The 14,047-nt window shown below is 42.8% G+C and overlaps 1 protein-coding gene across 2 annotated transcripts in view; it reads left to right on the top strand.

Annotated features, from left to right (window-relative positions):
* Nucleotides 1-367: 367 nt before the first annotated feature.
* The window catches only part of LOC146854277 (zinc finger CCCH-type antiviral protein 1-like), a 479,951-nt gene continuing 466,271 nt past the window's right edge, over nt 368-14,047 (top strand). Inside the window, exons 1-2 of one of the 2 annotated variants that reach the window (XM_085652061.1) lie at nt 368-515; nt 4,549-4,940. In XM_085652061.1, coding sequence (XP_085508187.1) covers nt 4,558-4,940 — 383 coding nt within the window. In that variant the 5' untranslated portion in view covers nt 368-515; nt 4,549-4,557. The remainder of the gene's footprint in view (nt 516-4,548; nt 4,941-14,047) is intronic. The other variant, XR_014981195.1, reaches the window with a different exon arrangement.

The raw sequence follows: 14,047 nt of genomic DNA on the forward strand, positions 1-14,047 counted from the left end.
AGGATTATTATAAAGCCACATCAGGGCTTCCTATCTTTAAACCAAATAAAGTCCATTTCAGTAGCTGCACCCAGCATCGTTCCATCTATCCGGGCCTGACTGGCACAAGTGTCCATTTAAGGGATTTCTAGGAAGTACTTTCGCTGATCTCTGCTGTTTCATTGCAGCTCTTGCGGTGAAGGGATACGCAGAAGCCTCCGGGTGAAATGAATCCAGCGTGAGATTTTCCCTGCAACAGTTCACACACAGCGACATTGTATTGACAAAGTGAAATGTAACTAGACGGTGTTTGCATCTTTTTCCAACGCCTGTGTCGCTTCTCCCTCTGCACTATTCGCCTCCCCCCGGTTTCCGTTTCGTTTATCCTGACTGTAGGGAGGAGCTAGGGGGAATGAGTATATTTCTCAGTGCTGAGGAGGAGCAGAACCGGAGCAGGAGGAGAGAAGACACAAGCTGCAGGCACTGAAGAGAGGCGAGGGCCGCTGTGACAGGGAAGGGCCACACACAACATTGAGGTAAGAGCCCACCGCAGCAAAGACCCGGAAATGCCTGGCAGCAAAATGTAAACAACCGAGGAGCCAGTGCCACACCTAGAAGAGGTTAATTTCCAAGGTCTTCCAAAAGTCATTACACCGCTGGCAGCCTCGACCCAGGGGTAACTGTCATCTGGGGGTCTTTAATGTGCTCACAGACACCTTTAAGTAATGAGATATCCATAACTGTACAATTGTTTCTAGATCATACACATTGAAAGTTCTCAAAATGAATACACACAGGTTGTAACTCTGTGACAGACACCATACAAAACCTAACAGTTCACCTAGGGCAGTTCATTGCGCTAACCATCCATTTAAAGAGAGGAAATGTGGCCCAAATAGTAGTTCGAGTGCTACCAGTAGCTCTCCACCAACCTATGAGTATTTATTTACTTATTTAATTGCAGAGTTTTATATAGCGCTAGCTAGACCCGGAGGTATCAGAGCGCTTTACATGAGGATCAGCGTGCTACAAGTTACAAAATGATGACAGTTACTGGGACATAGTAAAATATAGGAAAAACAAACAGTGATACACAGTAAAGCTGAGTTACTAGAGCATTGTATAACAAGGACACTTCATAAGTTACTGGAGCATAGCATTACAAAGACACGTCCTATGGGGCCTAGAAAAGAAGAGGGGGTGTGAGAAAAAGGGAAAGGAATGCAGATCGGAACAGGCAGACCAGCAAGGGGGAAAGTACTTCAGGGGGACAAAGCAGACAAAGTGAAAAAAACACAGACAAACCGGCTGGGCAAAGGCAATCTCAAACATCCAGTGACTGGGTGACTGTACAGTAGTACATGTACTGAGTAGATGAGTAGTTCTCCAGTGTCCAGCCAGCCAACTACATTTGGATTAGATGAATTAATATATTTAGAGCAACATTGAAAAGTGTGGATTCGAGACAAAATTGTGTGTATTTTGCTAATACTCTTTGGATTTGCCTCAAGCTGCCCTGGATGTCATGCGCCAGATGCAGACATAGTCCACAAATTCTGAAGCTGTCAAGTATATTAATCACTCATAAGTGAGACCACGTCCACACAACACTCTCAAGTGTTGTAGGAGGAGGTCCACTGAACTCACAAACCATCGTCCTTATATACAGCTTTGTTGCAGTGTAAGCATATGGACAGTAATGGAAAGAACAAGTTTAGAAATAGCTATCAGCAAACAAGAGCAGATGGATGACCACTTGTTTCAGCAAATAGGGAGGGGGAGCAGGAATGCTTATGGCAGCAGTAAACAGTCACCAGATAACATCTAAACCAGGTGCACCGGCAGCTACAAACCCCCCACCACGTACATTGCTTAGCCAGGTTGAAAGAGGTCAACTAAAGTTGATGACACAAGCAGAGTGGAAAGGCGAACAGCAGAGGACAAAAGAATTAAGAAGTAAACGAAATGGACACCACAGCCAAAATGGCTGTCGCTTATGCTAATGTAAAATATTACATGTTTCCACAAGAGTCCTTTTTTTCTAGCAGTAATTACTGCCAATTGCTGCTTGTTAAAAGACAGAAGGTCAGAGGTCAGGCAGACCCTCTGACAAACTGCTGCTAATTGTGTTAATATGAAGATCTGTTTACCTGTCCCCCGTCTAACTGTAGAGTGAGGGCATAATGTAACTATCGACCAGTGGTACACCTTCCAGGGTACAGGGAATGTGTTTGTGTCTGGATAAGGCCACATTATGTTGTGGGTTTTCTAACTCATTTGCATGCAAAACTTTTTATTGCTTTGAAAATTAAATATTTTGAAATACATAAGCATCACAGGAAGGACGTATGAGGCACATTATCTCTTAACCTTGACGTGAGATCGGAACAAAAACGTTTTTTAACCTCTTCAATGCCCGTGACGAGCTGGTCTCGTCATGGGCCGCGGTTGCGCTGTGCCCATGACGAGACCAGCTCGTCACAAACCCCGCCCGCTAATGAAACGGCCGGCACAGGGCGGGGAAAGGGGCGGGCACTGAAGGGGTTAAGGTCAAGATAAACCAAGACCCATTAACTTTAATCTGGACACTTACAAATTAGAAACAACTCTAATGTATTTTCTCTTCTCTAGATATGTTCTGTTTTTATGTTAACGTGACAATTTCAAACCTCAGAATTGTTGTAATTTGTGCCATGTGGGCAACCTTGACGTTATTGCCACTTCATGCAATTCTCCTTTCAAACAAAGCAAGTCTCTCCGTTAGATAGTGATGGCTGTGCAAATGGTAACTGTGCGGAAACACAATTGACCACATAAAACCATTTGTGGTCAATTTACTTTGATTATGAGTTTAGAATGAGAACTGCCTGAAATCATACAACTTTGAAAAACCCAGCAGGAAAATAGTTTCCTCTGTTTGACTTTACCGTGCATTAAATGTGCAATATATTTCCAAATGCTCCAAAATCTCCAAGAGATTAAGGAATTTGTGCTCTCCACAGCAAAACTCGTGCCTCAAATGTTTTCAGGGCTTCTGTGAGCTCACTGATAAAACCTCCAATAATAATGAATAAGAATCATAGTGTGCCTCACAAATTTATAAATAATTTTTCGAAAACCTGGTGCCAATCGCAATCAATGCCCACATCTCTTGGCACACTGGCTTTGCTTCAGGGACAGGCCAATGGAAGGAACTAAAAGAGACTGAGAGAGAGAAGAAACAATGTTACCAGCTCCAGTATTCCTTGATCTCACCGTAAAGAAACAATCAATTCATTTTGGGGCTGTGCCAATCTAATCCCCAAAGAAACAGAACACACCAACCGAAAATTAGGTTGCAACAGCTTTATTTATTTATGACACGGGGATTGAAAGGGGAAGGGGTAAAGTGCTGTGTCAATTTGTGATCAACCATCAAAGCTGCCTTTAGGCAATGAAAGTGATTGCAACCTTGTTTTTCACCAATTAAGACTGAGTTTGTGGTCAAGTATTGAAAAAAATAACATAAAATGTCCATTTTCTTGGAGGATGTGTTGTCTACACAAAACAATACTGCACCACAGTACGTTTTTCCCATATATTCTTTTAAGTGTTGTGCAATTTATATTTGTGGTTCACCGCTACTTTACCCATTTTCTTACGATGATCAGGTTTACCTTGTGTGTGCTTGCCCTTTACATATCAGTTTAATTTTGTACAATTTCTAGGACTTGGGGGAGGCGGCGTTTATGACCAGCACATTCCTGTCTGGAACTTGTTCCACCACTACTGCTTATGTTTAGAGGTTAGGGTTAAAGTAAGGCATATTGTAAATGATGCATAAGGTGTATGGTTAGGACAGGGTTAGGATTAGGGTAAGAATTAAGGACAGGGTAAATAGTTTGATCTAGGTTAGGGTAGTTCTAGGGGTGGGTTAGTGATAGGATAACAAGCTTTGTAGGGGGTTGTTATGGTGAGGGTTGGAGTAGGGGTTAGTGTTAGGAGTGGGGTAAGGGTTGGGGTGAGCAGTGGGATTAATGTTATGTTTATGGTTAAAATTAGTGTAATTGATGGTGTAAGGGATGCAGGAGAAAGATAGCACAGGCCATGATACAGGGACATTCCCCTGTAAAATGGCATATTGTAAGAAAAGCAAAACGTTAGCGTTATGTTTAAGGAAGGAGTAATGGGGGTAGACTAAGAGTAATTTTATGTCTATATATAATTCACAAATTTCATTATAAAATATTGATGCTCGTTCCTCTACATGTTTGCATTTTTTGTAGACCTACATGTTAGCCACAGCATTTTCACCCCCACCTTTTTAACCTCTACATTTTTTGGGGATTTTTTTGCATACATTTAGATTCAATACATAGTGCATAGTGTGCAAGATCTAATTATTGGTGCCAATCAGTCAAACCAATCTGGGAGCAAGGTATTAAATGATTCTTAAAAATATGCTGTTATAGTAGGATCTCTTCAGGACCGTCCTTGACACTCAAAGGGTTTGGAAAAGTTAATTTGCATCTGGGTGACGGTGAATATTTACCAAAAAGACTCCAGAAGTGACTTACTTTACCGTTTCAGGTTTAACAGATGTTTGGATCTAGGCCTTTTGGGCTGAAAGTTACCACCATGTCTGAGATGGGCACAGAACCACCACCGGCTGAGGATGGAAGCATGTCCAATCCAGCTTTCTCTGCATTCCTGACAAAGCAACTCTGTATGCATGGAGGCCGCTTGTTGAAAGTGGACATCCCCAGTCTTGTTGGCCTTACACCAGAACATATTGCCAACATTCTGTGTGAGGAGAACAAGTGCTTCCCAGAGCCAGAGCTGGGCACAGTGATGGTCCAGTCTCCTGTTCGCCTCTGTTCAGGGTATCTGGCAAACAAATGTCAGGCTATGGACTGTGGGCGTCTTCACCTCTGTCGCTATTTCATCTTGGGACATTGCTTCATTCGTGGCAATAGGCATGGGTGAGTTAAGATTATGTGATAACTTATTTTGCCTGTTAGTTGGATTCTGCCTCAAAAGCAACTTCAGTAATGAGTAAGTGTTGGGTCTTAAAGAGCATAAGGAACATCTGATTGGAGATAGTAGGGATGGCTGTGGGAGGTGAACATAAGAGGTGGACAAAGTATTTTCAAACAAAGTCAATTCTGCTAGTTTTTACTCTGTCGGCCTAGAACGAAATGTGGGGTGTTGTGCTGTCACACACTGTTTGTCTGAAGACCACCTAACAGCCTTCTTGGACTGCAAAACTAATCCAGGAAGACCATCTGGTGTTTCAGTAAATCTAACTGCAATAGAAATAAACTCGGGTAGAGACACAACCATGATTAAATGACCTAGTCGCTTGTTAGAATAGTTCATAGCAAGACGTGTTCATTACCTAACAACTCAGGGCAAGCAGCACAAACTCTCTCTCTTTCCGGATGATGTTCTGTACTTTATGACACAGTCGGAAACTTCCATTCCCATTCGGAATGGTAAACTCCAGCTGTTCTTAACAGTTTAAAGTTTTCAAATTACCTACACTGATTCAATTGGAATGAGTGTTTCAGCAGCCATTGGACTCAACAGAGGCTACCTCTAGGAGGGGAACTTAAATCATACTAATGACCCAACTAAATACCTGTGAGTCCATCTCCCTCCCAGGATGGCTGACATTTATGGGTGTTATGCTCCTTACGTATTGGACATATTATACAAGGAGGGGAAGGCTTGAGGTGTCTTTGTTGGGGCAAGATGAATTTCTTATAAATACTCCTGTACATAGCACCAAGCAGTGCTGGTTGGATTTCCTAAATCAAATATTACCATCATACATAAACAACTTCAGCTTTCATGGGTCGTAATAAGACTCATGGAGTTCTCGGAGCAGCACTATATAGACCAAAATCAGAAGGAAGGATTGGTTTTCCAGGTATATAGGAATGTATCAGAGCTGCCCAAATCAGACCAGTCCTTGAAAGGATACAACATCTCCATCTGAGGCCCTGGACTAAGGTAGAACAAGATAGTTTAATGGCCTTCCTTGTTATGGCTACTTCCACGACACAGATGCAGACATTCTTGAATCTATCGGAATTGTACTGGAGCATTGGGACATAGTCATTATGGGAAATGAGTTTAAAAAAAGTTGTGAAGTTTTGTTACAACAAAGTAAAGGAATCACCAAAAAGAAAATGGCACAAATCTTTCCCTTTTGTGACACAAATGTTGACTTATCAAGGTTACATGCATATATTTCATATTGCAATTCCATACATATTTATTTAATTCCATCCCTTCTACTCTTTCCACATACAGCGAGTACCCAGGACTCACAGAAGAGGAGGTAGGAAATTAGATGTGACAAAGTCGCCCAACATGTGCCTCCAATGTTTTCTCTACCGATTCCAACATTTGGGTTCATGCAGAGTGTCAGATTCTGGTACAGCCATAAAAGCTGTTGGTGTGTCTGCATTTATCACCGATCATTATAAACTTTCTCCTCCTTTCCAGGGGCTCTTTTAGGAGGTATAAGGTTACCACATATCAGCCTCCTATGACGCTGGTAATTCACAATCTTGAGATTCGGCCAGGAATAGCTGATGTCGGATTTAAGTGGTGTAGAAAAGTATTACTGAGGGCTTGGGAAGCAACGGGACGGCAGGGGAGAGAAGCAGCAGGAGGGTGTGTGGGTGAAACAGCACGGAGGACGCGGCGGGGAAGCAACGCAGAGGGTGGAAGTGGGAGAAGCAACACAGAGGGCACTGGTAGCTCTCAATTCTGAGTTTAGGCCGGGAATAACTGATGTTGGATTTAAGAAGTGGGAATAAGTATCCCCACCACTGCTTAGGCCCCATTTTGATGATGGGACATTCAAATGTGGAGGTCTTTAAGTGACCTATCTCCTACAAATAACTTCAGATTGCTCATTTACTTGCTTCGGGCCAAATTGACCTGTTGTGGTAAATATGTACTTCTACACTTTTCATGTTGGAATTAGAATGTTTGATGTCATCTTGATTTGTAACATCATCTTAGAATTGTACTATGTAATTTGGAACCTGCTGAGGTATGTGCTTTGGTTTGAATGTTAGAGAAGCGGTTGGAGCTGATCTGACAGGATGCCTAAGCTTGTGCACCAGTGGGTCTTTCCTTGGCACTTAATTTAATAAGCATTTAATCATTACTCTGAACTCCCTCGCTTCTTACAATGGCGACGAGATGCTTTTGAAACTGTGCCGACCCATTGTGTCAAGTTTTAATTTTTTTTCTCTGACGAAGATTTAAATTAAGGATTTTACCTTTTGCCTACGAGTTGCTGGTTCGTGGCTGTCTGCTCCATTTCAGTGCTTTGCCTGCAGCTGTGTCCTTATTCAGGAATTTCAAGGTTCTGTCCTTTAATTAATTTGAAGTGCGAAGAGCCGTTCTCGCGGTGAGCCTGCTCGCGCTTGATGGTTGCTACACGCACGGAGCTGCTCACGCGAGAGAAGTATGACGTGTGATGCCTAACTACCATTGCTAGTGAGCGCGTTGCGTTCACTGCTCTAACCTCATCCACACGTCATCACGCAATGTCGCAGCCATTTTGAACTTGTATTCCTATGGAAAATCAGCTGATTTACGAGCTGTGTTAACGTGTTTAACACTACTTGCAGCCTTTCGTTTTGATGCAATTGGCAATTGCGAGAATTCAGTGATTCACACACTTCTTATGGTTACATTTGAAATTAACAGGTACAGGAAAATATATTTAAAGAAAAAAGCAATATTCTAAAATAATACTTTGAATTTACTACAGTGATATGCACATTTGTTATTCTAAAGTGCATATTTCCTTCTCTATCATTACAACAGTGATGTGCACACTGGTCTACTGTTAAAGGTGCATATTTATAGCACATTTATTCTGGTTTCTTACAACAGTGATATGCACACTATACTTTTAAAAAGTGCATGTTACTTGATTTCGTCATAACAGTGGTATGCACACTTGTATACTTACCTTACACTAACTCCTACAGTATTCTTTATATTTTTATTTCATTATATTCTTGTTTTTAATTTTAATGTAAACATGTTTTGGGATATGGCATTTTCTCAAATTTGCAATCAACCTACAATATTTTTGGAAATACCTGGTAAACCTAAATTACGATGGAAAAAATGGTTTGAAACCGTTGAAAACTATATTGTGGCCATTGATGGTACAATATTTCAGCTGAAAGGAAAAATGCGATTCTCTTTAGTTATCTATGTACAGCTGCAATTGAGATTTTCAAAAATCTTGTACCCATAGCGCCACCAGGTGATGGAAGAGATGGTTGGAATGTATATAAAGAGGCAGTGGCAAGGCTCGAAAAACAATTTGAAGACGAATCAAACGTGATGATTGAAAGACATGCGTTTCATAAAAGGAAATAGCTATCTGATGAAACTGTTGAAGAATATGTAGCAGCTTTGAGAGTTTTAGCTGCAAACTGTGAATTTGGAGCAAATGTTGATTTGTCAATCAGAGACCAATTTGTATTTAATTGTGGATCAAAAAAAGTACAAGAAAGACTTCTTGCTTGTCGTAATCCTACGTTAGCTGAAGTTGTAGATCTGGCAAAAGGCATTGAAAGATCCATTGAATCTTCAAAAGTTATTGCTGCTGAAGATGTGAAAGGCGTTAATAATCCTTCGGTTTGTAGTGTTCAAACTCATAATAAGAGTGGTGTTAAAAATTATAGAGATTTGAGTTGCTTTAGGTGTGGATCCAAGTCACATTTAGCAAACTCTCATGACTGTCCTGCTTTAAAAAAAAATGTACCAAATGCAGTAAAATTGGACATTTTTTATCTGTATGCAAAGCACCTAGGAAAAGTTCTGGCACTACTGTAAATACTATTTCGAATGTTGAGCAGGAATTGCAAAAGTTACTTCTCACTATTTATGATGACTCATTCAATGATTTTATCAATAACATTACTCTTCCGTTTAAGGCGCCCTTAGGAACTGTGTTAGTTGGCAATGTTGCTTTTGAAGCCATGGCCGATTCTGGGTCTCCTGTGACTATATTATCTGATGTTTTCTTTAGAGAATTGGGTGGGTATTGATCTCACTGTTTCTGACATTAACCCCAAAGCCATTGGCAATTTTGATATTAAGATGTTAGGTTTTTTTGAAGATTTTTTAGAATTTGAGGGCCGCAAGATTTTCACTAAGATTTATGTGGCTGTTGAAGGTAAAAACATTGTTGGATGGTATGATTTAGGGAAATTGGGAGTATGTTAGAATCTGGGGTCTCTGGTTGGCGCAGGTATGCACTTGCGACAAGCAGGGACCCTTTTCATCTAAGTCAGGGCGTAGGATCACCTCTTAAAAATAACCCCTGCTCACCCTCTAGGTAACATGGCGCGAGCAGTCAGGCTAGATTCCAGAGGGCATTAGGTTAAGCGTTGCAAGTTGTCCCACACAATAATCACCTCCCCACCACACAAAGACACAAGGCTGTATTTCTGTAAACATATAGGTCTTTATATAAAAGATTTCTTGAAGGCAGGTTGATAAAATACAGTCCTCTTGTAAGTACTAATCCAGTTACTCTTTAAAGGCTTAAAGGCAGTCCACAGTTGTAAAAATGGCACAGTTCTATGCAAAATAAGCTCCTTTGGGGTGTTGTGCGCTTCGTAGCACCTCAGGTACGCTTCGTACCGCTATCTCCGTACGTCGTGCCGTTTCTCACACTTCTCGCGTGAGTACGCGTATGCAGGCCTTGAGCCAGACGGTCCGTACCTACGTAGGTACGCGTCGAACGTGTTCCAGGCTTCGCTTGCCAAGTCTCACGCTTCCCGCGTGAGCGCCGGCAATGCTTTTGGATGCTGTACGGTCCGTACAGTGGCAGGGACGCGCCGTACACGGACGGCAACACAAGTACGGCTCAACAGAGGCGGGTACGGTTCGTACCAGGGCAGTACGGGTCGAACTACGCACCAGTCACAAGTTTTCCAAAGGCAGGTACGGCACAAGTCGCAAGATACTTCTGATGCAAGTACGGTCCGTACGAAGGCAAGTACGGGCCTTATTACGCGCACAAGTTACCAGATACTTCAAAAGCAGGTACGGCTCGTACGAAGGCAAGTACCTTAGCGCAAAATGTCACCAATACCTTTAATCTTCACGGGGATGGTCACGGCAGCCTCGGGGTTCCACGGAGAGGTGTCCCACATCGCGGTGTCGTCCCTCACAGTCAGAGGGCGGCGGTGCTTCGTGGCACACTCGCAGAAGGTCTCAGCCACACAACCAAGGTCAGAGGAGGAGAGCAGCTCTGGGGCAATTCTTAGCGCGTTGCAGCGCGATCGGCTTTCCCGGGGATCACCAGTGTGTAAAAGGTCCTCGCGGTGATCTCGGCGGCGCAGGGTCACAGAGGCTCGGGGGTTAGACACTCAGGTTCTTTTCTTTGCGGTGCGAGCTACGGCTCGGAGGGGCAGTCACTTGCGGTGCTGGGACCAGGTGGACAGGTCCTGGCGGTGCTCGTGGTAGCCCCAGGTGGCAGATGTCGCGGTGCAGAGAAAGTGAAAGGCACACAGGTTCTCTGGGGGTCAGCGTCACGGGATTGCGTCCAGCAGCTTCTCCTCTTCTGGGGGAAAGGTAGCGCTCACTGTTCCTGGGGCGCAGATCAGGGGGCAAGTTCACCAGCAAGCCCTTGGAGATTGTTTGAAAGCACAAGTTGATGCAAAGTCTTTTTCCTTTAGTCTTTTCCTCTCCTTCCAGCAGACAGACACCCACTGCAGGCCAGTCTCTCAGGCAGAGAGACAGTATTCCTCCTTCAGCTTCTCCAGGTCCTTCTCCTTCAGGCAGAGGTTTGTCTTGGCGCAAACAGGATCTGATTTCTTAGGAGCAGGGCTCCTTCTTTTATAGCACAATTCTTTTGTTCTTTGTCGCCAGGGGGCCTGGGCCTGGCTCAGTCCAGTTTTGGAGCACTTTGTTGTGGTGACTCTGCTCTTTCCTTTCAGCAGCAGGGCAGAGACATCAGCCGCTCCACAGGGGGCGGAGCCGACATTGTGGTGGCAGAGCACAGGTCTATTCAGAGTCAAAGGTGTACTCCTCCCACCCATCCTGGTGTAATCTTTCTACCCACCACCTGGCAGCCAGCCTGTCTCCTGGAATTCCCCAGCCTTGCTCCTTTACTGTTACTAGGCAGGACACACACACACACAGCAGAGGCGGACTGAAATGGCCAGGTCAGTAAATACTAACTTTCTAAAAGTAGTATTTACAAACACAGGATATTACAATAAACTTTACTAAAAGAAGTATTTTATTATTCTGAGTTCAGGCATGCTAAACTTGACTTTCTACCATGCTCTATGAGTCCACTGGGATTACAGCGTGTAGTAATTCCAGCAGCCCATTCTTGCCTATGGAGGGCAGGTAGCCTTCAATAGTGAAAAACGGATGTATGACGTTACAACGCACACTTTTACAACGCATGCACTTACAACGCATTTTTTACAACGCACAATCCATTACAACGCATGACATTACAACGCAGGACACTACAACGCATTTTTAAAAACTACCTTTACAACGCATTTCCATTACAACGCATACTACCTTTACAACGCATACCATTACAACGCATAATATTAAATTGCATTTAAGGTAAGTATTAGATAGTATAGGGGTAAAAATTACTATTCTAACTCCAGGGGGTGCAACAGTAGGGTAAGTGTTGGATAGTATAGGGGTAAAAATTACTATTCTTACTCCAGGGGGTACAACAGTAGGGTAAGTGTTGGATAGTATAGGGGTAAAAATTACTATTCTAACTCCAGGGGGTGCAACAGTAGGGTAAGTGTTGGATAGTTTAGGGGTAAAAATTACTATTCTAACTCCAGGAGGTGCAACAGTAGGGTAAGTGTTGGATAGTATAGGGGTAAAAATTACTATTCTAACTCCAGGGGGTGCAACAGTAGGGTAAGTGTTGGATAGTATAGGGGTAAAAATTACTATTCTAACTCCAGGGGGTGCAACAGTAGGGTAAGTGTTGGATAGTATAGGGGTAAAAATTACTATTCTAACTCCAGGGGGTGCAACAGTAGGGTAAGTGTTGGATAGTATAGGGGTAAAAATTACTATTCTAACTCCAGGGGGTGCAACAGTAGGGTAAGTGTTGGATAGTATAGGGGTAAAAATTACTATTCTAACTCCAGGGGGTGCAACAGTAGGGTAAGTGTTGGATAGTATAGGGGTAAAAATTACTATATTATGCATTGTAATGGTATGCGTTGTAATGGTAGTATGCGTTGTAATGGAATGCGTTGTAAAGGTAGTTTTTAAAAATGCGTTGTAGTGTCCTGCGTTGTAATGTCATGCGTTGTAATGGATTGTGCGTTGTAAAAAATGCGTTGTAAGTGTAGTGCGTTGTAAAAGTTGCGTTGTAAAGGTTGTTCCCCGTGAAAAACGAAAATGGCTGTAATTCACTATTAGGACATGCCACACACATCAGGGCATGTCCTACCTTATGCCTACAATGCACCCTGCCCTTGGGCCTACCAGAGGGGTGACTAATATGTAGTTAAGGGAAGGTTTAGGGACTGGCAAGTGGGTGCACTTGCGCAATCAGCGCGACAGTACCAGACTGCGCGCAGGTTCTGCAGTGGCAGACCCTAGACACATTTTACTAGGCCGCTTCTGTGGGTGGCACAACCAGTGCTGCAAGCCCACCAGCAGCATTTGTATTTACACGCCCTGGCACTCCTGGTGCACTTTACTAGGGGCTGATAGTAAACCAAATAAGCCAAACATGGAAACCAATCAATGTATACATTTTACCATAGGGAGAGCATATGCACCTTAGCACTGGTCAGCAGTGGTAAGGTGCCCAGAGTCATAAAACAGCCAACACCAGGTCAGAAAAAATACAGGAGGAAGGCAAAAAGTTTAGGGATGACCCTGCAAAAAAGGGCCAGGTCCAACAGAGTAAATTTGTGTCCAGGTTCAGATCGTCCTATTCAACTGAGGGATATTTCCATTAATGATATTTCAGTGGATAAATCTCCTTTGACTACAATTTTAAATAAGCACAAAAATGTATTTGTGAATACAGTGGGTGAAGTAAAGGGTTACACACACAAAATACAACTAAAACAAGCATTTACAATGCAATAGGTCTCGCAATTGCGAGATTTTGAGCTATTGGCATTGTAAATGGCAATGCCTTTTATAATAATAAAAGGCATTGTCATTTACGATACCAGTAGGTCAAACTTTGGCAAAAGTGAGACCTGTTGTATTGCAGAGCGTGGTGTCCGTGAAGCAGGTGCCATGCTCACCAATAAAGTTTTTTAAAAATTATTTGAAACTGAGCGCAGTGTCCCTAAAGTGGGTGCGGCACTCAGCATGCACGTTTATTTTTAAACAAATAAAAGATAAAAGAAAGCGCCTCTCAAAATGAATAACTGTCACCAGGAAGCCTCAGGTGATCATATGAATTAAAGCCTTGACTGGCTCCTAAGGAACCTTTAGATCTGCCAATTAACTAACTGCACACATTTACATTTCTTTCTGGTAACAGGACACCCTGGAGAGAAGGCTCGTTTCTTCTTTAGTTGTCTGTTTTCTCTCTCTTCGCAATGCAGGGGAAGGCTGTTACCCTTTCAGCCAGAGGGTAAACAAACGTCTTTTTTTCCAACAAAAAGTATGGGAACTGTTTTGGCAGCATTTTAAAAGCTTAGGAATGTTGTTGCCAATAGACCCTTTCCACTTCAACCTTTGTGAGTGGCTACAGCTCGTCGCCAACTTCTATTTGCACCCATTTGCCATCATTTTGCATATTTAACAGCATCACTACCTCTAGCATGTTGGCATATGGAATACTGGGCCTTCTCCAATTACTCCCAGCCCCTTTTTATGCACAAGCAAAATACATCCCACTGCCCCTCTGGAGACCTCCAAGAATAACATGTGTTGCATGGCTAAACACTTCTAAGGTCCCAAAGGCAAGACCTATTGGCTATGCCAATGCTTGTTATATATGGGTTTCATAATGGCACTTAGACACATCTCAGGCTATTTACATATTATGAATATATTAAATGCTCCTGAA

Source organism: Triturus cristatus, chromosome 4_1, assembly GCF_964204655.1.
Source record: "Triturus cristatus chromosome 4_1, aTriCri1.1, whole genome shotgun sequence".
Lineage (NCBI taxonomy): Eukaryota > Metazoa > Chordata > Amphibia > Caudata > Salamandridae > Triturus > Triturus cristatus.